The 25,412-nt window shown below is 46.4% G+C and overlaps 1 protein-coding gene across 3 annotated transcripts in view; it reads right to left on the bottom strand.

Annotated features, from left to right (window-relative positions):
* The window catches only part of ROR1 (receptor tyrosine kinase like orphan receptor 1), a gene marked incomplete at its 5' end in the record, with an annotated part of 425,624 nt that extends 404,580 nt beyond the window's left edge, over nucleotides 1-21,044 (bottom strand). For 2 of the 3 annotated variants that reach the window (XM_082613673.1, XM_082613672.1), the window contains one exon: nucleotides 20,819-20,909. In XM_082613673.1, coding sequence (XP_082469799.1) covers nucleotides 20,819-20,909 — 91 coding nt within the window. Of the gene's footprint in view, nucleotides 1-20,818 lie in introns of all 3 variants that reach the window. The other variant, XM_082613671.1, reaches the window with a different exon arrangement.
* Between the last annotated feature and the right edge of the window lie 4,368 nt (nucleotides 21,045-25,412).

Genomic DNA, 25,412 nt, shown 5'->3' with positions numbered 1-25,412 from the left:
TCCAGTCCCACTGCTTTGAGAAGAGAACTTGAGGATCAGAGAAGGCAAATGTCTTATCTGCAGTCACACAGCTAGTTAAAGGCAGGGCTAGGAGAGGAATTCAAGTTTGTTGACTTTTAGGCCAGAGCTCTTTCTGCTATGCCCTAATGTCATCCTTTCTCCCTCCCCAAAAAACAAGTTTCTAAAAAAATCTCATTTTCTTACACCACACACACACATATAAATAAATAGACACACACACGCGTGCACACACACACACACATTCCCTAGAGGACAGAGGCTAAATCATAGTCTCTCCCTCAGTTTCCAGCTCAGAGTCATACAAACGAAAGATACTCAAAATAATCTGTGTCAGTGGGTTAATCTGTTGGGGTGGAGAGCCACATTCTAATTAATGTCTTTACCTTTTTCCCCTTTTTTGATTTCTTTAAAGACACACTTCTGATCAGCTAACCCATGTCTCTAAAATTGTCTGTACCTATATACTCTCTAAGTTTTCCCTAGAGGTACTTTTCTAAATTAAAAATTAATTTACTGGGAGACAGTTCAAAACAAGCTATTATTCTAAATCAACATTTAGGGAGGAGTTAAGGGGTTTTTATCCCAATACCAGCAGCGATTTTTTTTTCCGGTACGCGGGCCTCTCACTGCTGTGGCTTCTCCCATTGCGGAGCATAGGCTCCGGATGCGCAGGCTCAGCGGCCATGGCTCACGGGCCCAGCCACTCCGCGGCATGTGGGATCTTCCCGGACCAGGGCATGAACCCGTGTCCCCTGCATCGGCAGGCGGACTCTCAACCACTGCGCCACCAGGGAAGCCCCCAGCAGGGATTTTATGTCCCTGAATATCCTTTGCACTGGACCATTTAAGGCACATGAAGTGTTTGAAGAGTTGCACTTAGCAGCCTAAGTGTTCAAACAGGATGGCTTTAAAGCCTCCCCCGCCCTCCCACCATTCAGAAATCACTCACAAGCCTCCTGGGGCTTTCAACTGTATTTTAACAATCTGAAGAGTTCGAGAAATCTTGCTCCATGAAATTACTTAGCACAGGCCCAAGTACATAGTAGGTCCATGAAAGTGTCGCATCCACCACCTAGAGTCACACGTTCGCCAGGTTTTCAACAGAACTTTGTTTAAAAGGACAGAAAACATAACCTCAAAGGGAAGAAAAATTGGCAGCATTTCGGCTGTCTCACATTCTGATTATATTCTACCACTTGGTTAAAATTAACAAGTTTAGTGCAAATACTTTGGGTTTGGGTCTTGCCACACTTAGGAAACCAAGAGGACAGAAAGGCAACACTTAAAGGTAAAACTAATTTTCCCCCTTAAAAGAAGAAACAGCAGCAAAGCTCCAAAGCCAGGAGCCGCAAGAGCTCCTCTCAGTGGGGCTTCTGATGGTTTCTCACTGGAGGAATGTAATCCATCAGCCCCATGGAGCTCTGGCCTGGCTGCCAACCCTCCCACTCAACCTTCCTGAACCTGCCCTTTCAACCACAAACTCCCCTTCCTGGCACGAAGGGCTCTGGCTCCCCTTCACTGTACACCATCGGGGCCAGTGTTCTGACGGTACTGCACATGTACAGGCAGCCTCATGACAGCAAATGACAGCCTCGTCTGGGGGCCACCACTCACCGTTCATATATATATATATATATTTTTTTTTTTTTTTTTTTTTTTGCGGTACGCGGGCCTCTCACTGTTGTAGCCTCTCCCGTTGTGGAGCACAGGCTCCGGACGCGCAGGCTCAGCGGCCATGGCTCACGGGCCCAGCCACTCCGCGGCATGTGGGATCTTCCCGGGCCGGGACACGAACCCGTGTCCCCTGCATCGGCAGGCGGACTGTCAACCACTGCGCCACCAGGGAAGCCCGCACCGTTCATATTTGTCTTAAGGCATAAACCAAGACGGATTCTAATTCCTCTGGTTAGTCGTCTCTCCGCATCCCCTCTGCCCACCGCCACAGGTTCGACGTCCAGGAGCCCCTAGAAAATGGATCATGTTTTGCTCCTGATGTATCCCCGGCGCCCAGCACAATCCCTGGCGAGTAGTCAGGATTTAGAAAATGCTAGCTCTTTTATCAGATAATATTGGTATGTTTCCTCCACTTCTCCCTTCTGGCTCTCTGCTTCTTCCAGTAGGCATCTTAAAAAGGTTTTAGAGCTGGAAGGGGCAGTCAAGCCATCTTATTTTACAGATGAGGAAATTCAGCTCAACCTTCAAGGGATGCGGTGTCCCAGTTAGCGGTCCAGCTGGACAGAGCCTCTCCAGCCTCTGCCGTCCGTGGCAGACCTACCCCAGTCCCTCCTCATTCCCTGCCTCCAGGCCAGGGAGCAGGGCTGGTGGGCCACCACCCCACCGGGCAGAGAAGGAGATTTGTTCGTTCATGGCCCAGTGCTGGAGGGCAGGAAAGCTGAGTTCCACTCCAGACTCCAGCACTGAGGAATTTTAGGGAGTTAATTCTGACCAACGTCAGCGTTGGCTGACGTAGGCTTCTCACCTATAACATGGCAATCCGACCTCAGAGCTATTGATGTTTACTGTGTGGGCTCAGTACTTGCCAGGCATCCGGGAGCAGTGTGTTAGCTCATCCTCACCGAAGGCCATGAGGTAGATATGATTAGCACCTGTTTTATAGATGGGGAAACTGGGGCTTTGAGGTTTGCCCAAGGTCACGGTGAGCTGAATGGGTTTACCTGACTCCCAGGCCAGTATTTTGACTTTTGTCTCATTTCACTTTCTCAGGGGCCCCTTTAACTATAAGAAGCTATGACAGTGAGGAAGGCCTTCATGGGGCAAACAGGAGGCTCACCCCCCATGCTTCCTGTCCCCGCAATCAGTCCTCGCCCTTACCTAATTGCATTAGCGGCAGCTCTGCCTAATCCTAGGTGCACACAGTGAGAGACAGCATTCTTTCCCTGGGGCTCCGTTTCTCCTGAGATTAGCCACCATCCCCAGGAGGCTGTTATCCCAACCCCAGGGAAGGACGCATCACAGCCAAGATAGAGCTTATCACAGGAAGCCACTGCCACGCTGGGGGAAATAAAACGCAGACTGCACAACTCGGGTGTGATCACAGGCACTATCAGATGTGATGCCAACTGGATGGGTGCACACCTACCAGTCGTCAGCAGGTGACAGTGAAGCAACCACCACCTCTGCATTGTCTGGAGGTACCAAGGAGGACAGCAGCAAGCACTCAAGTTAGAGATCATATCCTGAGCATGTCCTAAGAGCATTCCCGAGAGCAAATTCCCAACATCTGGCACTGTGCCTGGACCAGAGCAGGTGTTCAATCAGTTGACAAACAAATGAACTTACTGGCCCACCGCCATAGTTGTGGAAGCAAAGCAATCCTCACCAGAAATAAAAGTGGGTACCCAGGCTCACCAGCAATTATTCGATTTGAGATAAGTTCCTTCTCCTCAGCTTTCCCATTCTACAGCCCCAAATAATAATACTCATCTCTCCAAATCCCCCGGGGATTTACCCATTCATCCCACAGGACTCTCTAACAAAGGCACAGAATAATTTTTAAAGGTACAGTTATTTAGGGTCACTTACTTAAAAGTTATTGAGCACCTACTATCAACACAATGCAAAATTAGAGAAAACTGCCATAAAATTCTAGGTTTGGGGATGACAAGAAGCCTGGGATTATGGAAGACAGTGGACTGGAAGTTCTAGGACCTCAAGTGATTTCTTTAGGTATGTGAGAAGCCTCGCCACCAACTTCACCTCATCGTTCCTTAGTCTTTCAGGAAAAATGCCTGCCAATTCTATTGGATACTGTAATTGATTCACCATCGAAGACATCAGCAGAAAATGAAAATTCAGAGAAAGAACAGAGGAAATTATATAAGTTGCAAGCTTCTATTTCTCTCTCATTCACTCTCTTTTCAAGAGGCTAGGAAGGAGAATTGGTACACTAGTGTAGTAGTAGTAATAATAATAATAATAATAATGGAACATTTTCATGGTGTTATGCATGGTGATATGCAGTTCGCAACATCATTTCACCATATACAATATATGTAACAATATACGTATTTCTCAATATACATAGCAATCCTGAGATTTTATCAGCCCATTTTACAAATCAGGAAACTGAGGCCCAGAGAGGTTAAGCACCTTGCCCAAAATTGCACAGCAGATGAGTGGCAGGCCAGGCCCAAATCCAGATTTCTTTTCTCTCCAAACCATGCAGTCTTTCCTCTGTGCAGGGCTGCCTCATACACGCTCATATAAATGAGAGCTACTTCTTCTTCCCCAGTTATCTGAATGCTTGACTTGTTGCTGAGGATGCCTTAGTTTCCTCATCTAAGAAATGCATATAATAATAGGGGGTACCTAATGGCGTCATTGTTAAGTGATGCTTGAATATTGCCTGGCACACAAATGTTACTAGTGGTAATAGAAGCAATTGCTGTTGGATTGTTCATTGAGAACACACTGCCACTCCAAGGCTTTTGTACACGCTTGTCCCCTCCTGGATGTCATCCCTCCCCCACCAAACACACACACAGCCACCGTGCTCATTCCTTCCCCTCCTGCAGGTCTCTGCTCAAGAGACGCTTTATTATAGAGCCTTCCCTACCACCCTATACAACAGTGCCCACCCCACCCCATCACTCACCCCATCACAAGTTCTTTTACTCTGTTTCATTTTTCTTAGCACTTTCTCTCACCTGATAAAGCATTTATTTCTTTATTGTCAGACTCCCTCCTGAATAGGGTCTTTGTTTTACTCACTGCTTCACCCCTGGCATCTAAAACAACGCCAGCCACATAAATATTTGTTGAGTGAATAAAGGAAACCTCCTGGATCCATTCACCAAGGAATGGAGACAAAGTCTTGCTTGCTATCTGACCCTTCAATCTCAGATAAGACTTTAAAGTTTACAATATATTTTTACTTTCTTCATCTCCTTTAGTCTTCCATAATCTTCAGGGATGGAGTTATAATCCCCACTGCAGAGATGAAGAAACTGAGACCCCAGACCTCAGAGCAGAGCAACTTTCCAGAGAGGCAGAGGCCTGGGCTGGCTCCTGAGCTCTATCTCCATCCGGCACTTAAATGTGGTGGGTCTCAGCCTCCCTCTGAGTTGTTCTGGCCATGATGGAGCAACTGAGGTTCCTGAGAAGGGCTGGCTTACAGAGAGGGGCCCGGGAAATGGCTTTTATCACCTAGTCGAGCACCAGATATCACAGAAGGTAGACTTTTGTAAACACATTTGTCAAAATAAACCCATCTATTATTATCAATAATATAAAAAATGCATTATGGGTTATTGTTTTAGGGCCTCCCAGACACGTTTTCTAGCGGAGCACTGCCCCCCCACCAAGACACCTTTCCTGACTCCCTCCTCTGCCAATCCAACCCAGCGCCTTGCTTAGCTGCTCTATCCCCCACACTTCCAGGACCTGTGCCCCTGCCTTACTTCACAGCCATCAGCTTTCAAGGCCAGCCACAAGACAAGCTCCCAGGAGAAGTGCCTGGAGCCCCAGGCCCCGACCAAGTTCCTGACTCCCAGCAGACCTCCGTGTGCATGTGGACCAACTAACCCCCTGAAAGCCACCCAGCAGGGCAAGAAATAAAACAGCCAGGCCTTTCTCCTTCACTACCGCCCCCCGCCCCAAGAAACCCAACTGAAGTTTTTTGTTAAGCTCTCTTTTCTCTCTCGTGCTTGAAGGAAAGGAGGCCTGGCCTGAAGCAGATGGTTCTAGGGATTTAAGATGAGGTGCTGTGGGAAATGCAAAGACACGCAGGCCTTTCTGGCCATATTTGCATCCAAATTACTTGCGAGTTCAAAATTTAGAGAATTTTTCCCCTCTGCTTACTAAGAGAAAGAAGAGAAAGTAAGAGCTCCCCAGGGGATATTTCCCTAGGAATGAGAACTTTCAAATTTCCTGGAGAAAGAAAGGGGAGGGGAGAGCAGAAGGACAAGAAAGGGGACCAGGGGAGGGAGAAGAAGGATGCTCAGTCAGGGAAGAATCCCTGGCCGCCCCCACCCTCAGGCGGCCCTCACAGCCCTGACCTGCCTGTGGCCTCAGGCACTGTGCTCTCTCCCCTGTGGCAGGCTGCCAGTATTTCCCACATCTTCTCTCAATCAGAGCATACTTGAAAGAAGAGAAAGAGGAGGACCTTAAGGGAGAATTTTAATTTGTTGCCAATTAAGGACAGAGTGACCCTAATTTATGGCAGCGGAACCCAGAGTTATCACAGATCTTCCATCTTGGGAAAACAGCTCAGCTCTCGGCTGCCCACTTCTCCCCTGCAAAATAGAGCCCACAGCAGGTTTGATTGAGTCCAGAGTGGCTTTTTATGGGGTTAGATTCCTCATCATTTGGAAGAGATAGCCTTGAGATTTTCAGCTGTTCAAAGATGCCTTTTCAAATTGCTAGATAGTAATAGCAAAGCCCATTGGAATGTTCCCAGTCTCTAGGAAGTAAGGACAAAGCTTAGTAAAAGTAAGTAGAGTTGATTCAGGTGGCCCCTAGGCACTGTGCTGGCTGTGATGCAGACTCAAACCCGACCCTAAGGGGCACCTACCTGATCCAGTGATAGAGGAGATACCACAAAAATAATAACTGCACAAATAAATACCTAATTAAAACTCATTATGATGAATATTTTTAAATACAGGGTACTATGAAAGCAAGTAGGGTGGGAACCCAATCTAGTCTGGTCAGTCAGGGAAGTGACGTTTAAGCCAGAGCCGAAGGACTGATGGGCTGGGGAAGGATGTTTCTGTGGGAGGGGACAGCCCATAGAGAAGCCACTGTGTTGCAAAGGGGTCCCATGACACCCGAGAGGGGGCGGCAGACAGACTGGGAGGGCCCGCCTGAAAGCCCTGTCAGAGGCTCCTTGATAATATGTTTGGGGATACCCTCACCCTTTCCCTCCCCCACTTAATTTCTTTAGGACAAAGTCTTTAGGTTTTCATTTCTTATTGCACCAACCACTATGAATTTCCTTCTGGATACTATACCTCTCTTCCTCTTTGCCATGGACACATTTTCATTTTGACCTTTTGCATTTTCAGAACAGCTCAAATGTAATCAGTATGTCTTGGGCAGTGCCCAACCCTAGCAGTGGGAAGTGCTCAGGTGTCCCCGCTTGCTGGCTTGGACCACTCAGGACACTGCATATTGGAGAAAAGCAAATTAATATCGGCTCTCCATGTCAAGCTCCACCTCCTTCAGAAACCCTCCCACTAATTCTGAACAATGCACACCTCTCTCCTCCTTGATCTACAAAACTTACCGTGTGCACCTTCCTCGTGGCACTTAATTACATTGATTTTAGCATTCCCTCAACCCATATTTGGTGATTTCCTATCAAGTAAAATATGCTCAACTAGACAGTTGTTAACTAACAAAGATCTGATCCCTGCTCATGAAGAAGTGGGTAGAAAGGAAAGTGGCTGGTTCTATGACACTCGGGAAGTTACGTAATATCTCTGAGCCTCAGTTTCTCTGGGGAATAAAAGTGTGACCTCCTCTTATAAACACATGTGTATTCAAAACACTATCAGAGGTTATCTCTGAGGGATAGGATTGTGGCGAATTTTGTTTTTGCATTACATTTCTGATTTTGTTTTTAGTGGACATATATTTTCTCATGAGAAAAAAAGCATTCAAATTGTTTTCTTTTAGGTTAAAAAAAACAATACCTCTTCATTTTCTTGTGAGGATTAGCAAGGTATGATGTGTGCATGGTCAGGACACAATAACCTCACCCATAGCAGAGTCTGTGGGCTCTGAGCAGAAATTCTGGAAGAGACGGAAGAGAGACTGGACCCCAGCCACACCTCTCAGTAGCGCCTGCTCTGAATATCAAAGTCATTCTCTCCTACACGCCGGCTTCGTTCTGGGGTAGAGACATGGCTGAGGGCATCTCTCAGCTTCCCCACCCTAAAGGGGTTACCCCTAAGTCCCAGGGATGGACTATGTTTAGCCCATCATAGTGAGGCTGGTGGGCAGGGGTTATGATTGGCAGTCTCCCCATAACAAGGCTGGAGTGTGGACAAAAGCAGCTGCTTTTCCCAGTTGACAAAGGGGAAGAAGGAGGAAGTAAGGGGAGGGAAGTTTAATTCAGGGCAATAATTTTGGAAAGACAAAATAATAGGATTCCACCGCAAAATACAGAATGCCTTGCTAGATCTGTTGCCTGTAGTAGACGCTCAATAAATGATGGTGATTATTATGACACCACTAACATTGAGGTTTGGGCTAAATCAGCATAAATGAGTGTGACCTAGGAGGCTTGTGTGGGAATGTTGGCTGAATGTGAGGGCACCGGGGAAAAAAGGGCAGAAGGGTGGACTCCTGAATGTGGGAGCACTGGGGGTTGAAGAACAAGATTTCAGGGAGGGGCTTCCCTGGTGGCGGAGTGGTTGAGAGTCCGCCTGCCGATGCAGGGGACACGGGTTCGTGCCCCGGTCCGGGAACATCCCACATGCCGCGGAGCGGCTGGGCCCGTGAGCCATGACCGCTGAGCCTGTGCATCCGGAGCCTGTGCTCCGCAACGGGAGAGGCCACAACAGTGAGAGGTACCCGTGTACCGCAAAAAAAAAAAAAAAAAAAAAAAAAGATTTCAGGGAGGAGAGATGGACAGGAAAGAGCTTGAGCCAGATGTGTGGAGGGGGGAGGGAGGGTGCTAAGTACACAGATTCTAGAGGCTGCATGATAGAGAAAGGGGCCTAAACGAAGGCCAGAACAGTAAGTTTGATTCAATGAGTTATTCTCATGCCATATGGGGATATCAATCTTGTCTCCCTGACAAAAACAGTAAACTTCCTACAGAAGGGAATCTAGCCATATATTTCTCCTGCATCCACTTTAGTTGCTAAACAAATATTTAACCAAGTGGAATCGCCAGTGACTTCCTGGGAGTTTACACAGGACATGTCACTCGGCGGGTAAGGAGCTGTGCCTCCCAGGTCCCTTCTTTCCTTCTCTCCTCTACACCAACACTCAGCAGACAGAGCCACTGGCCTGTTGATTTGATTCCGTGAGTCTGAGGGAAGCCACCTTCACCAGCATCCTGGACTGGTCAAGAAACTTTCTAAACCTGAGCCCTGAGGCGGAGAGTTAGGAGAGTTATTTATAAAACGTTCTGACTAACGTATATATAGTTTTAATCCCAACACATCCGTAAAATCTGACAATTACTCCTTTAAGAAAAAATCAAGTTGCAGCCAGTGTAAGGGAGCAATGCATTACTTTCATCTTGGGGAGGGAAACCAATCAATGCTGGAAGTGCTGGACTCTCTCTGCCCCTTGACTTAACTACTCCTTGCAAGGCACAGTCGGATATGGTGACTTGCCGACAGCTGGTAGAACAAACTGGGCATGCTCAGCTCAGATCCTCCCTTGCTCACTGGGGAGGAGAGATGCCTTTTACCAGGTGGCCCCTGGGAGGCCCCCATTGCAGGTTCTGACCATCTGAAGACTACCTGGCCACAAGCAAAGCACTCGATTCCTTAGCTTAGGGACACCAGATGTGAGTGGGCAGAGAGTGCTATGAGCAGCATAGAGAAAGAGAAGGTAACTCACCAGTAGATTAAGAACATCGTCAAAAATTGTTACTGCCTGTTGTCAGCAGTCTACACAGCTAATCTCAAATAGGCAATATTTTGCGACTGAAAGTTCCTATACGACACACGGCAATTCTCTGAAGGAAGGAGGTAAATAGCCACCACGGAACTAAGCTCTACTTTCTTCAGGCACGCCTTTCAGGGGAGCCCATATGGAGAAGCACTAACTTTCATCACACTGAACATTCAGGTAGGGAAAAGAAAAACAACAAATCCTCTGCAGGAAATGTGAAAATTATGTAAAAACTATGACATACCAGATCGGAGTGACATCTAAGAGGTGAGGATATAATCTCTCTCGTGGAGAAAAAGTGAAATAAGTTGCTTTGATGGATGCCTAACCCCATCAGGAAATGGTGTCAATTTCCCTGGCAGAACAGATAGGAGCCTTCCAGGAAATGTAGGATTTCAGGCAGCAGGATCTGTTCTTACCTTAGGATGTTCAATCTTCACAAAGCTTAAGAAAGGTCCCCATCCTGGAGAAATATTAATATAATTATAACCTAAAAGCTCTAGGTGCTAGGAAGGTCTGCCCCAGGGATGATTATATTATAAAAGAAAGGTTCTGAGGTTTAGAAATGTTGCTCCATCATGTCCTGGGAAAATCTCAAAGGAAGCAGTGCACTCTTGCTGCTCTCCATTTAATTCACAGGAGTAGCTGCAAGCACATACTGAACACCACCCAGGCACTGTACGTGCACTTCCCATGGTCCTCCCCACCCTGTGCAGGTGGGCACCGTTATGCTTCCTGTTTTACAGGTGAGAAAAGTGAGTCTCAGGGAGGTCAAGTCATTTGCTGACCTGGCCAGAAATGGTGAGCCCAGTTTCACAGCAAGACCTTCTGATGCCAAAGCCCTTCTATTACTGGCTCCACTGCAAGCTGCAGTCACCAACCACTTAGGAAACTCCTTGTTTTTAAGTAACTTCTCTCAGTCTATTTGCAAGTGAACTTTCTTAGATTTCAGGAACCCTAGCTCCAGGTTCCACCCACAAATGCCTCACAACTATTTCCAAAAACCATAGCTGATTTGAGGAGAATCAGGCAAATTCATTTACTGGTAAAACTGCAGTGACAAGACATAGAGTCACAAATTCCAGTTTCTTAATTTTTTTTTTTGGCCACGCAGCTTGCAGGTTCCCTGCCCAGGGATCGAACTCGCACTCTTGGTAGTGAAAGCACAGAGTCCTAACCACTGGACCATCAGGGAATTCCCCCAGTTGCTTACAGCAGAAAGCACTAAAGGCCTGAAGTCAAAAAACCTTGGTGGGCTTCCCTGGTGGCGTAGTGATTGAGAGTCCGCCTCCCGATGCAAAGAACACGGGTTTGTGCCCCGATCCGGGAGGATCCCACATGCCGCGGAGCGGCGAGGCCCGTGAGCCATGGCCCGCTGAGCCTGCGCGTCCGTAGCCGGGAGAGGCCACGACAGTGAGAGGCCCACGTACGGCAAAAAAAAAAAAAAAAAAAAGAGGCTGGGTTTCCGACAGGCTCCACCAGCTGCAGTGACTTTAGGTGAACTGCCAACCTCACAGGCCTAATTGTAAAAGGGAGAAAGAAAGAAATTCTATTGCATTGGAAGATTTGAAAAGTTAATGGTAATATACATGAAATAATTTTGTAAGCTGCAAAGCCCTGTACAAATGGAGGCTTCAATTATAATTATTTTGACTCAGCTATTTGACTGGGATCTTACAGAGAATCTGAATCATCAGGTAGCATTTTTTTTTTTTTTTCCGGTATGCGGGCCTCTCACTGTTGTGGCTTCTCCCGTTGCGGAGCACAGGCTCCGGACGCGCAGGCTCAGCGGCCATGGCTCACGGGCCCAGCCGCTCCGCGGCATGTGGGATCTTCTCGGACTGGGGCACGAACCCGTGTCCCCTTCATCGGCAGGCAGACTCTCAACCACTGCGGCACCAGGGAAGCCCGCATTTTTTTTTTTTTTTAATGAGATGTAAAATAGCCTAATGATCAAGGACAAAGCCCCGGACTCGGGACAACTAGGTTCAAATCCTGGCTCTCCCACTTAACTTGCTGTTTGATACTGATCAAGTTACCTACCTTCTCTGTACCTCAGTTTTCTTATCTGGAAAATGGAGCTAATAATTAGTGCCTACCTCATAGGGTTTCCCCGAAGACAATTCAACTTAAAATAGTTAAAGAACTTAAAATATTTCTTGGCACACAGGATTCTTGATGTGTATTACTCAACTATTATGATGTTCTTCACGCAGGCAAAAGGTGGACTGAGATTTAGTAACCTTCACTACAAAACAAAACTGCTGCAGCAGAGGGAATAAGATACATGATACCTTTGACAAGCAGCCCTGAAATGTACTGGATTTTTAAGTCTCTGGGACACTCTTTTGGAGAGAAAAATAAGTTATCAGGCTTCCAGTAAAACCCTGCTTCTTCCTCCCTTCCCCTGCTCCTTTCATATGCAAAAAAAAAAAAAAAAAAAAAAAAAACATGAAGGCACCACTCAAAGCCCTCTTTCCTCTTCATTACTCTCCCATCCCCAAAGATCAGCTTCATCCCAGGGTGAAGACCCAGTTGAAGAAGCCTGGACAGCCTGGGCAAGTCCCTGGAGACCAGGGCAGGGGCATAATGTCCAGCTCCTCTCCTCTCTCCATCTCAATCCTTCCCATCTTTTCCGGCTCGTATCATATCCCACTTCCTCCGGAAAGACTGCTCTCTTCTAGGCATTCTGCATCTGTAATTGCCAACTGTGCACTCTCTGGCTGCAAAGTTATTTCACAAGTGTCTATTTTATTGCCCCTAAAAGGTAAACTCTACAAGGGCTAGTCATAGTTCTTCTAGAACCCCCACAGTGCTGAGCACAGCGCTACAGACACCGTTTGTGTGCCATAAATAATTGGGGAAGGGGTTGAATTCACTGGAAGGAGCCCAGACTCCCTGCAAAGTGGTCAGATGCAAGCTAGGTCTGAGCCTCTACTCATCCTTTCAAGCCCATGGCAGATGCTGTTATCAGATCACAGCATTCCCTCCCAGAGACCCTGGAAGAAACCTCAGAATCCTTTTCAACACTGCACCACAGGCAGCCAATACAAATTGACTGGAAAGATGAACCCCTTTTGCCATTTCTGCTTCCTAGGCACTCGTTAACTGAGTCTCTATAGCACTGGGACTCTACCACTATTATCATAACTACCACACTCTGCTGTACAGAGCTGTTGACTTGTATGCCTTCAGAAAAACAGTGACTTTCAAACTTTTGATCATGAGAGCTCAATAATAACCCAAATCAGCACATACCAAACTGAAGCTAAAGTTTCCCAAAATACTCACCAGATTAATGTAATGCACTCTGATATTTCCTATTCTATTCTATCTAAAAATAGTGATTCAGACCCACAAAATTCATCTCATGGTGCACTATGGTTTACAACTATATGATAGATAGATAGATAGACAGATATAAAATGTTAGTTATATAAATAATGTTAAGATAACATTAGCAGCTGTAACTGATAAGCCCTGAAATCTCAGCCTTCACTACAACAGAAGTTCATTTCTTACTCACATAAAACCTAAACAAGTGGGGACTGGCAGGTGGCTTCCACCGGGCAGTCATTAAGGGTGGGTTCCAAGCTGTTTCCATTTTGTGGTGTCTTCAACACGTGACTTCTAGAGTTCCCACATACAGGATCATAGCAATCCTGCGTGGGAAGTTTTTTATGGATCAGGTGTACAGGTGACACTCATTGCTTTCAACCTCATTCCATTGGCTAATATTTAGTCACATGGCCTCAGTTTAACTGCAAGGGACCTGGGAAATGTAGTCTAGCCATGTGCCCAGGAAGAGATGAAACAGATCTGATGATCAGCTAGCAATCTCTGCCACAGGCCTGCCATTTGAAAAACCCTCCAAGGGAAGGACCTAGCCTTATTCACCTTTATGTCTCTAGTGACTAGGAAAATATTTGGCTCAGAATAAGTGCACAGAAAAATGTATGATCAGAGAATGAATGAGGAACATGGCAGGTCCTGGCTAGAGTTCCAGAAGTGTTATGGTTTATGATTAGGCTTCATGATTCTCTCCAAACTCACGCCTGTGCAGATCCACCCTCCCCACCCTGCCCAAAGCAGAGCTGAATCCAAAAATCTAGATTAGGGCAGGTGGGGAAGATACCAGAGAAACTGTGTTCCCTTTTATTTGGGGGCTGCATAGCCACTTACTATTCCTACAAACCACACACCTGTTGAAAAGGAGCACATCAGAACAATTAAGAGCACACAGGCTTTCGAGGCAGATAAATCCTGACCAGGCCTCTCTCTGGCTACAGAACTACAGCTGAGCACTCAGGATGCTGAGCATCTTCCATGCATTATCTCATTGCATCCTCACAATAAGCCGCTGAAGGACATGGATTTCTCCCTCTGACCCTCCAATTCCCTGAGTGAGAATTAATGTCTTCTACCCCTGTGTTCCCAAAGTCCTTTTTTCACGACCCTTTCCTATAATTCACTTATGGGAGAGCCAGTTGGCATGTGGAGGTACATATCTGTTCATCTTGCCTCTCCAATTACACGTCAAGGACAGTGGAAATAGCATACACTTGAGAGTCCAAATACCTAGGTTCAAATGCCAAACCCAACTTAATAGTTTTGTGAGGTTGGCTAAGACGCTTACCTCAATACTTGAGCCTCGATTTCCTTATCTGACAAATGGGGTCAGAAGTCCAACCTCAAGGGGATGCTGGGACATATAAACCTAATACCTATAAAGAACTATGCCTGGCACATAGTATGTTCTTTAAAAAGTAAGAATGTCCCTCCTCCATCTCTCCTTGAGGGCAGTGATCACGTTTTACTCCTGGGTACTAACACCATATCTTGCATATAATAAATATAAATCAAATGTAAGTTGAAATGCATTAAATGACAAGCTTTACTGTTGAAAAATAAAAATAAAACCACAAACCCGGTCTTGGTCTTTAGACCGGGTTCGTTTTTATCTCCCCTCCCCCTTCCCACACACTTCTTTACTCTTCTCTCTTTGGGTAACGTGAACTTTTTTTTTTTGTACTCAGAAATTTTAAATGGCTAACAGAGCACCTCAGGATTCTTTCCTCCGGCCATTATCCTTCTCTTTCAAGTTGTGCTCAGCAAGATTATTTGGATATTGGAGCTAAAAACGGTCAGATTACAAGTGGAGGTCCCTGAAATGTAACATTCCCCATTGCAGGATTCTGGAATTACACCAAGCACCAGGGAGGGGTTGCTCTTCCCCAAAGAGTTCACTGTTCTGAAAAAAGCCTTTGTTTTAAGGCTTTGCAAAATTGCCCTGTGGAATCTTCTCCAGTCCAGGTCCCCAGCACTAGCCTGGGCCTGCTCACATCTAGAGTATCTATATGCTCCCTGTAAAAAAGAACACTGAAGGGTCCTACCATCTTGAAAAAAATTGCTGCTCTCTGAGTCTTGGTTTGTATCTCACAGCACAATGCTCATTGTTTTGGAACCACTTGTTCTGATTTCTCCAGCAAACCCTGCTGATGATAGCAGCTACTAGGTCTGTGGTACTGTGTTAGGTGCTTTATGTCAATTATCTCCTCTAATTCTCACAAAAACCCTGTGAGTCAGATATTACTGTTATCCCCATTTTGCAGAGAAGGAAACTGAGGCTCTGAAGGTCAAAGAACTTTGCCTAAGGTCACACAGCCAGCAAGCAGCAAAGCCCCAATTCAAACTCTAGTCTATCAGGTTCAAATCCCATTCCATTTCTGTTACTCCATACCGCCTCTTTAAACGGTTATAAAAGAAGGTCCTTTCTGTACAGAAATACTTGAGAAAATAAACAGTTTGGACTGCTTGATCTTTAGGTCCCTTCCCCCTCTTAAAAAAAAATCTATGGTGCTATGAGAGAAGAAAAAAAAAAAGGAAATGTAAGCAGGCCAAACATTATGAGGGTTGGCTTATCAGTATTTAATAACAGCTTTTGGATCAAAACTCTACAGAACCTTATTTATGGACAGACAGTGACTGTTAAGCAGAACCGTTTTATACAACCTTTTCATCTGAGGATATTGTAGCCTTCTACTGCCTTTCTATTAGTGAGAGATGGGGTGTGAAATTTGCTGGCCCTGCCAACATTATCCCATTAAATTATCTACCCTCTTTCAATGTAATTCACTCAGAGGCAACAGTTTGAGACTCAGGCCCTGTGGCTGTTCATGCCTGGGCGTTCTGAGGGGGGAGGCGTGAAGGAAAAAGTTCAGGTGGTGGTAGCATCCCAATGACAGAACATCAATCCACGTTTCACTGCCTTTACCAAAATAAAGTGGATGCCACAATGATCCCATTCCTAAACAAACTGAAAACCCCAACCGAGCTTACTGCAACAAAGAGAGAGCCTTTTTACTGCTGTTTATTTTTATTTTGTATTCGTTAGCTTTTTAGATATTCCTGGCATGCAAGTCAGGCTCCGTGTAACAAGCAGCTGCATTTAGTTAAGGATCTCGAAGAGTTCCCCCAACCCAAAGCCCCCACCCCATCATCCCCCCCCCTTCAACTCCAGAGAACTTTCTCAGAATCATAGAAGACTATTCCTTTCTGTCTGTCTACAGAACAGACTCTCCTGACGCACCTTGGGGATTAGGTAAGGCCAAGCTGAGGCTCTTCTGTTTGAGAAAGAGGCCTCGGAGACTTGAGTGTTTCCCAGACGGGGCTGGATTTGCGAGGGTCTGACCCACATCAGGAACTTGGAGTTGGCAAGCCAGCTCTCCCACTAGAGAACACTCTAATAAATCACCCCTTTTCAGCCTACACCCCAAGTTGTACACCAAGATGCAAATACAGAGGCACTTCATCAAAATACATCTCATCGCTGGTTGGAAGGAATTGCCAGACACACTCCTCAAACCGCATCCAAGGTGCAGTTCATTACAACAATATAATTCCTCCTGATCACAAGTGCAGACTATAGAGGCCATTCCGGTCTATCTCTGAGTTACAGCAGGTCTTGCTCAGGCAACTCCAGCACGGGAAGGAAAACTGAAATTAGCTGTCTCCAATCATTTATTATAACCCCTAGATATGGCTAAGAGAACATCCCTTTGCTGCTCCTAGAAAACCTGGGGAAAAGGCACCTTTGGCTTCTACATAACATAAAAATAGTGTAAATTTTAAGACTTAAACCAGGAGAGACTGTCTAGGGCAACAGTTAGATAAGAGCGTGAACTCAGCCTCTGTAAGGCCAGCAACGCCACTTCCTAGCCATGTGACCTTGAGAAAGTCATTTAACCTCTCTGTGCCTAAATCAAAATGAGCTAATTATGCCACCGCCCTCATAGGGTTGTTGTGAGGATTCAGTGAGTTAATACTTGCAAAATGCTTAGAACGGTGACTGGCCTATTGTAAGGATTATGCAAGTGTCTGTTTAATAAATTGTGCAAACACCAGCATCTCAGAATGCTTGGGTTCACGGAAATACATTCCTGGTAGAGGTCAAAGGATTTGACACCATTCTTCAGCTTCTCTCAGGCCCAATAACAGCGGCCTGGTGGGAGAGAAAGCAGAAAGTGAGGAGAGATAGAGGCCCCATGGATTGTGCAGATCTGGGCTAAGGCCCAGGACCCCCCGCAACCAACCCTCAACCTTTTGCAACCTACCCAGGAAGGCAACTCACTGCCCCAAGCACCAAACACTCCAAATCAATGGTTCCTATTTTGGGGGGATTGCAGTTTCCTTAAAAAATCAGATTATAGCTAGAAACATACAAACACAAATATGCACATTAAATTTCGTGTATTATTTCTGGGGGGTTTCCTAGCCTTAATTTCAGGTACCCCAAGTTAAGACCCTCTAGGCTGCGTGCTCTTCCCCAGTACTTGCCATACATGGTTTCACTGAGATCTCATAACACTCAGGTAAGGCTGAGAAAAACTAATCACCATACCCAGTATGTGGCAGAGAAAAGATTCAAACCCATGTCTGTTAACTCCAACACCTGTGCTCATAACCATTAAGCTCTACTGTTCAGTTCTACTATACTCCCTTCATACTAGAAGATGAGACAAGAAAAGGAAAAAAATCCTTGAAAATACGCCATGTTGAGTTTTTAACTAGGAAAAGCAAATAACACAACAATTTTACATACAACCAAAAAAGTTATTCTCCATTCATTCAACAAAAATCTATGGCCCACTTACTATATACGTGTATAAACATATGCCATTTATATAGATATATACGTACATTTTATATACATATATAGTCTACAGAGCATTCCTTTCTCCATAGGATGCTGGGTAAAATTTTCAAAAATATTTGAAATGGGGTATGTGGTACCACCAAACCACAGCCAAATTGAACACTAATGAATGCAAGTAACACACCATTTAGAAACTTTCAAGTCTCATTTGAGGCCTATGCTCACCATGCAGGAGATGGAGAGAGGAAAATACAGACCAAAGTTAAGTTTGTAAAAGGACTCCTAACTAAATACCAGAAAGATAATCCCAGGTATCTGAATAGCAATACAGCCATCAGGTATACTGAATCAATATTAAAAATTAAATATTCCCAACACACTGCCAGAGGCAGTTGGACCACACCCCTTGTCAATTAGGCCTCTCTGTGTGGCTCCCCCAGGCAGGATTTTCAGGTGTCTCTAATAAAGATGCAGCTGGATGACTTGGTCTCCAGTGTTTTCACCAGGAAAGCTAACAGTCCTGTTGCCCTCAAGAGATTCTGATTCTAGAAGCCGACAGGACAGGCACCTATTAAAACATCATTGGAAAGTTTACAAAATGACAGCAAACAGTAGCAGGCCACCCCCCTCTGACTCCAAGCAGCCAAACCACAGAATCTACAGGATTCTGAGAGGCCTAGTTGGGTTCTAAAGGCCCTGAGCTCTGGGTACAGTTATCATGGCTTCAGCTTCTTAGAGAGGTTTAGCTCCGGGTTGGTAAGAGGAAGATGGGGAGAAAACAATGAACAGACCAGAAAAAGCAAATGTAAAGGTTTGCTCCTCCTGGCTAACAAAATAGAGAAATGATGGGAGAAATGCTGAGCACTTTTAAAATAAATAAATAAATGAAACATATCTCCCCTTAGTCTGATTTCCTGAGCCTCTGGCTGAGTTACCTTAAGAATCTTGGATCAGACAAGAAGGTAAATCTGAGTTCCACTAGAAGACTTCTCCCCAGAGAAAATATCAAGCATTCACAGAAATGGAAAGGGATTTATTAGACAATAAATAAGACAGTAATAACTGATTTTAGCTCAATATTGAAGAGCTCAGAATAGGCAATACTCTTTCTTTAAAAAAAAATTTTCATGGGAGAAAAAGAAACAATTTTAATTCATACGCATGGAGGTCCCACAGAAATGCGACCTAAGAAGTGGCCAAAGCTGGCAGCTTTTATACTTTTTAGACAAAGAAACAATAAATTTGTGAGGAATTTTTTTAAAGTTTTTTTAAGCCTGTAGACAATTAAACAAGACACAATTTGGGTGACTGCTGATAACAAAATTGTCTTACATTCAGCAAAATCATTGCCTGTACATTTATTTAAAGGCAGATAACCAAGGAAAGGTGCACTGTACCCTCCCTCCCCCATGATCTAAAAGCAACCACCGTTGAAAGCTTATGTAGAAGTAGAGTGAACAGAGGATATAACCGAAGTAATCAAGGCCCCACGCTAGGAGCCTTCCTTGCCTTAGCTAGAATCACCCTGGTTATCTCCACCTCAATTCACCGGGCAACCTGACATCAGAAGGATGTTTACAATGTTTTAGGCAGCATGGCCCCTTCTTTACTTTTCACCCAGGTGTGTGGCATGGAACCAGATGTTTGGCATCAACGAAGCAAACATCCATGTGACCAAGCTGTTTACATTTCATTAGGATTTTTCATCAAGAAGGTGCACTCCCTGCTGATGTACATCTTAATTACAATTAGGAGCTGTATTTACCCCGAGGAGCCTCCAGATTAGCCCAACCACACTACAGGATCAATTTCAGAATCATCCTCGGAAAATGTGGTTCCCACCTCCCCAAAGTCATCTCTAAGAAATCAAAATTCACCCACAACTTCCTTCCAGAGGGTGTTTTCTACTACGAAAAATATTAGCTAGATTTTAGTCTAAACTAATTCTGCAGTCATAGACCATGTAGCGAATAGATTTTTTCCCCTCAACTGCTAAATAGCCCAGAGCCTTTTTTTCCTAAAGCACAGCGTTAACTTAAAAATGAAAGATGCATGATAAAAGGGCATGGGTTGGGGCTGCGAGTGGGGGAGGGAAGAATCCAGGGGCTGCAGCACCCCCTCAAGGGATGCATGTTAAAAGTGAGGCCCAAGACCCTGGAGACTTTAATCAACTTTCCCCCTCCAACCTCCAAAGAATGAATCGGCTGTCTCCACAGGCGCAGCCGGGCTCTTCCCTCTCATTGTGTACCGGCTTAGACGCAGCAAGGATCCCAGCTTCCCGCAGCGAGCTAAGACGCTCTGGCTTTCGGTGAAGTCTTTCTCTAACTGTTGCGATTGTCTTTGGAGATTACCAAAATCAAGTATGCATTAGCTGTCTTTTCCCCCCTTGTTTGTAACACACACACACACACGCACACACACACGCACTCTGGAGCAGCAGGCCTCCTCTGACAGCACATTTTGCACAAAGTGGCGGCGGCGGCAGCGCACATGTTGTGGCCTCCATCGTGACCCTACAGAAGGCCGGCGAGCCGGGGATGGTGGAGATGCGAGGCCGCCCGAGCCTCAGGAGGACAGGGCTTTTGTTTGGGTCGGTCTGCGGACAGCCTGGGCTCTCGCAGGCACCCCTGAAAATACAAACTCCCTTCTGGACCACGCTCTCCAAGGCGTCTGCGATTTGGGAGCAGGATGGACTTGCCTGAACACCGGTTGGAGTGCGTTAGGGGTCCGGCGTGAGATGGGGGGGACGAAAAGCATCCCATCGCCCCACGACCCCCAACCCCTCCACGCTTCCTGTCAGCGCCGACAACTGCGGCTGGGCGCCGAGGAAGAAGTCCCCGGGCGCACCCCCGGCCCACAGCGGGGCTCCCGGGTGAATCCCCTCGCCTGCCTCCCCGGCGCCTGGAGTCGCGCTGGCAAGACCCCCGACGGGGCGCCGGCCGCCCCCCGAGGCGGGCGCGACGCTTCCTGTCTGCCCAGCGCAGGGCGGGCCGGCGGGAGGGTGGCCGGGGCCGAGCGGGCCCGCGAGCCGGCTGATGCTCCTCTTACCTTGGGCAGCGGCCCCACGCGCCGCCAGCAGCAGCGCGGCCAGAAGCGCCAGGAGCGGCGGGCGCGCCCCGCGGCGGCGCGGCCGGTGCATTCCTCCTCTCGCGGCGGCGGCGGCGGCGGCGGCTCCCAGGCCGCGCGCAGAACATCCACGGGCTCTGCCCGGGGTCCCGGCCACCTCGTCCCGGCCGCTCTCCCCACAGGATGCCGGGGGCGTCTGAGAAGTTCTTTGTTCCCTCTAACCTGCTCCTTCGCCTCCGCCCGGCCGCTCAGGACCCCGTAAACTCGGTCCCTCCCCAGCCCTCTGGCTGCAGCCTCGCCGCGTCCCGGACGGCCAGTTCAGTCCCGGGCTGTCGGGGTCGCACTCGCGGACTGCGAGTCTCGCCGGCTCGGGCTCTGAGAAGAGCGCGCCCTGCGCCCGGTGGCTGCCGTCCCGGGGCTCCCTCCGTGGCGGCCGCGGCGTCTCCGCCTGCTCTGCGCGCTCGCTCTCTTGCTCTCAGCCTCCCTCAACTTGTCACTTTCCACCAACTCTCCAGCCCAGCGCCCGGGCCCCGACCAATGGCAGAGGCGAGCCCAGGCCGGCGACCCAGCGCCCTCTGCTGCTGCCTCTCAACACCCGCACCCTCCCAGACGTCCCAAAAGTCGTTGCTCCCGCGCCTCCCCTGCCCCACGACAGCTCAAACCTGCAGTGGGACTTGAGCCCAGCGTGCCCTTGGGGCCATTTGACAGAAAGGGAAACCGAGGCTCAGGGACACTTGTCGGGCTTCGCAAACCGGTTTGTGGCTGAATAACTTAGGAGACCCAGATTCTAACGGCCTCAGCTCTACCACTGTTAGCTGTGTGACCCCGGGTAATAGAACGTTTAGTGATATCATGCAATTTCCCTTCTGAGTTTCTCTTTGACCCAAGTGGTTTATGTTTTCCCATTTTGTCTTCAATTTCTAGTTTCACTACATCGAAATCAATGTCATCTGCACTGTTTCCTTATGAAGATGTATTGAGGATTTCTCTGTGGTCAGTTTTTGTCAATGTCCCCTTGGTCTCTTGAAAGGTGTTTTTCTGTCTTCAGAATGTGGAGATAGGTGACTATCTCAATTTGACCTTTATATTATGTTTCTTAGGCCTTCTGTGTCTTTGCATATTTTTTTGTCTGGTTGCTCGGCCAAAGGGGTCATTAAAGTCTCCTACTAACATTATGTTTTTGTCCATTTCTCCTGGTTAAGCGTTATGAATTTTGTGAAACACAAATACTCATGACCTTGTGGAGAGGGCCTTTGATCATATGGAATGGTGAGCACCTGCTGGGTTCCAGGCCCTTCTTTAGGCTATGAGGATGCAAGAGCAAAAAGAGACACCCGTCAGTCTTGGCCTAGAGGAACACCAAGAAGCCCACAGTATAGATAATCATTTATTGAATACCTCCTGTTTGCCTAGTGCTTTGTGTACATTTAGCTCCTGAATCTTCCATTGACAGTTTAAAAAAAAAAAGTCATTACAAATTTTTACATCTCTTTGCACTTTTACATAGATTATCCTCATAATACAGTTCGAGAGATTGAAATGCAAAAAAGAGTAAGTGACTTGCCCACAGTCACACAGACAATGGATGGCCGAGCCAAGACTCAGTCTCTGCCATGATGGGCCTCAAAGTTCTTGGCCAGAGCCTAGCATATAACAAGCACTCGATGAGTGGCAGTGGTTATTATTGCTGCAGCAATAGCCTCTAAGAACCTAGCTTTAGGATTTTATAATGAGCAGTCACCTCATTGAAGGCAAGGACTTTGTAGCCCAGATTCTGTCCCAGCAGGTCCTAGACTCTAGGCTCGTGGCCCTCTGCCTTCAGGCAGGTGAATGACTAACCCATGTGGGACAAACAGTCACTTATTCTTCTCAGGACTTCAGAGCAGGAGTGTCCCCAGCTGCCTTGATAGCTTTTCCCCTTTCTATCACTCTGACCTGAGGTCAAGGAATGATGGACAGAGAGGCCTTGGGTCAACCAGTTTATCGCCCAAATAGGTCTGTCCTCAAGTTTCTCTGCCTGAGACCCATTCAATCCTGTCTCAATTATCTCCTGTCACTTGCCTGAGGAACTTACTGCACAAGGTTCTCTTGTTAGAAAACTGTCTTTGATGGTCGGCCTCAATACACCATGGTCCAGAAATCAGAGGAATCTCAGGACACTGCACATTGCTGAACAGTCTTCCGTCGTCTACAGAACAACAGTTAGTTGCCAGACAAGGAGCCTTTTCTGTTCTACCCACCCTGCCCCCAAACCCCACCCCATAACGGCTTGGCCCAGGTATCTTAGGTAACAGACGGCTGCCAGTGCTGAGTATACAGAACTTAATGGCACTTTTATCAGTACTTAAACCTTCCAGGAACTTAATCACAGAATCATAGACGTGAGGAATGTGACAGCTGGAAAGGGCCCTGGAAATTACCCCCCTTAACATTTTATAGATGAGAAACATGGGAGTCAGAGAGGTGAAACTTCCTGGCCCAATGTCCCACAGCTGGCCAGAGCCAAAAGTGGAACCTGCATCAACCAGTCCAGACCCAGGTAAGCACTCCCTCAGTCATCCCAGATCCCTGGAAGTTTAGCTGTAACATACTACTTCCCAAAGGATAGGCTAGAAAAAGGCTCTTCCTGTTTAAAAAAAAGACAAAGGAAATATTTATGCAAGTTCAGTAAATGCCAGTGCTGATGAGTACAGGCTGCCTGGGTGCATGCTCCAGCTTTTCTTGTCTCTGCTGAGTGACCGTGGACAAATATCATAGTCCCTCTGTGCTTCAGGTTCTCGTCTTCAACGTGGTGATGATAATAATAGTACCTATTCCATACTGCTATGAATGTTAAATGAGTTAACTCACATAAGGTGCTTTTATGAGAATGTGGAACAGAGTAGGCACTTAAAAAATGTTATCGATATAATAACACTATCATTATTATTATTATTATTATTTACATACACGAGCTTACTTAGGCCATCAAAATTCCCATGAGGTCTGTGTCATCTTTATTTTACACAGACGAAGAAATTAATCTAAAATGAGGTTAAGAAACTTGCCCCAAAGTTGCTTAACCTCTTTCATTAGTTAAAAGAAAATACAAATATATACTTCACAGAATGGGAAATTTTAATTAAATAAAAAATGTGACGTGCTTAGCACAGGGCCTGATACTGAGCTTCTGCTTAATAAATGTTTTTATCACTCTCAAAAAAAAAAAAAAAGGAAACAAACTTGCCCAAAGCCATAAAATTAAGGCAAAAAGGTAGGAGTCAAGCCTAAGTCAAATCTCTCTACATTATACCCAAGTGATGGGATGTGTGAAAAGCTGTAAGACCATCTTAGCCACAGGTGACTGCATACAAGCCACACTGGGGCTTTGGTTTCCATGCTGAGAAGGCTATGAGAAAGATTATCACCAGGCCAAGGCTAGAAGGTGGCAGAGAGACAGAGTTCTGGGCCCACGCTGGGAACTGCAAGAAGCCTCTTCCTCCTGCAATGTCCCTCCAGACCTGGCTATGGAAAAAGCTCACTTTAAACGGCAAACACTTAAAGAAATTCTATTATTTAGTATATAGCATATATTGAAGGGTGCACTCAGAACTGAGAACAATAAGTTGATAACTGACATGCTCATCAAATTGTACACTTTAACAGTTCATGCAACTCAATATCAAAAAGCCAAACAACACAATCAAAAAGTGGGCAGAAGACCTAAATAGACATTTCTCCAAGGAAGACATACAGATGGCCAACAGGTACATGAAAATATGCTCCAACATCGCTAATTACTAGAGAAATGCAAATCAAAACGAGAATGAGATATCACCTCACACCAGTAAGAATGGCCATCATCAAAAAGTCTATAGGGGCTTCCCTCGTGGTACAGTGGTTAAGAATCCACCTGCCAATACAGGGGACACGGGTTCTAGCCCTGGTCCGGGAAGATCCCACATGCCGCAGAGCAACTAAGCCTATGCACCACAACTACTGAGGCTGCGCTCTAGAGCCCACGAGCCACAACTACTGAGCCCGCACTCCCAGAGCCCATGCTCCGCAACAAGAGAAGCCACCACAATGAGAAGCCCGCGCACCGCAACGAAGAGTAGCCCCCGCTTGCTGCAACTAGAGAAAGCCCACTCACTGCAACTAGAGAAAGCCCACGCGCAGCAATGAAGACCCAGTGCAGCCAAAAATAAATAAAAACTTTTAAAAAAGTCTATAAATAATCAAATGTTGGAGAGGGTATGGAGAAATGAGAACCCTTCTGTACTGTTGGTGGGAATGTAAACTGGTACAGCCACTATGGAAAACAATCTGGAGGTTCCTTAAAAAACTAAAAATAGAGTTACCATATGATCCAGCAATCTCACTCCTGGGAATATACAAAAACTCTAATTCAGAAAGATATATGCACCCCATTGTTCATAGCAGCACTATTTACAATAGGCAAGACATGGAAGCAACCTAAGTGTCCATCAACAGATGAATGGATAAAGAAGATATGGCATACATGTACAATGGAATATTACACAGCCATAAAAAAGAACGAAATATTGCCATTTGCAGCAACATGGATGGACCTACA

The sequence above is a fragment of the Mesoplodon mirus genome, assembly GCF_964341445.2.
Source record: "Mesoplodon mirus genome assembly, chromosome: 3".
Lineage (NCBI taxonomy): Eukaryota > Metazoa > Chordata > Mammalia > Artiodactyla > Ziphiidae > Mesoplodon > Mesoplodon mirus.
The sequence above is the reverse complement of the archived record's forward strand: the minus strand, read 5'-3'. Positions and strand labels throughout refer to the sequence as shown.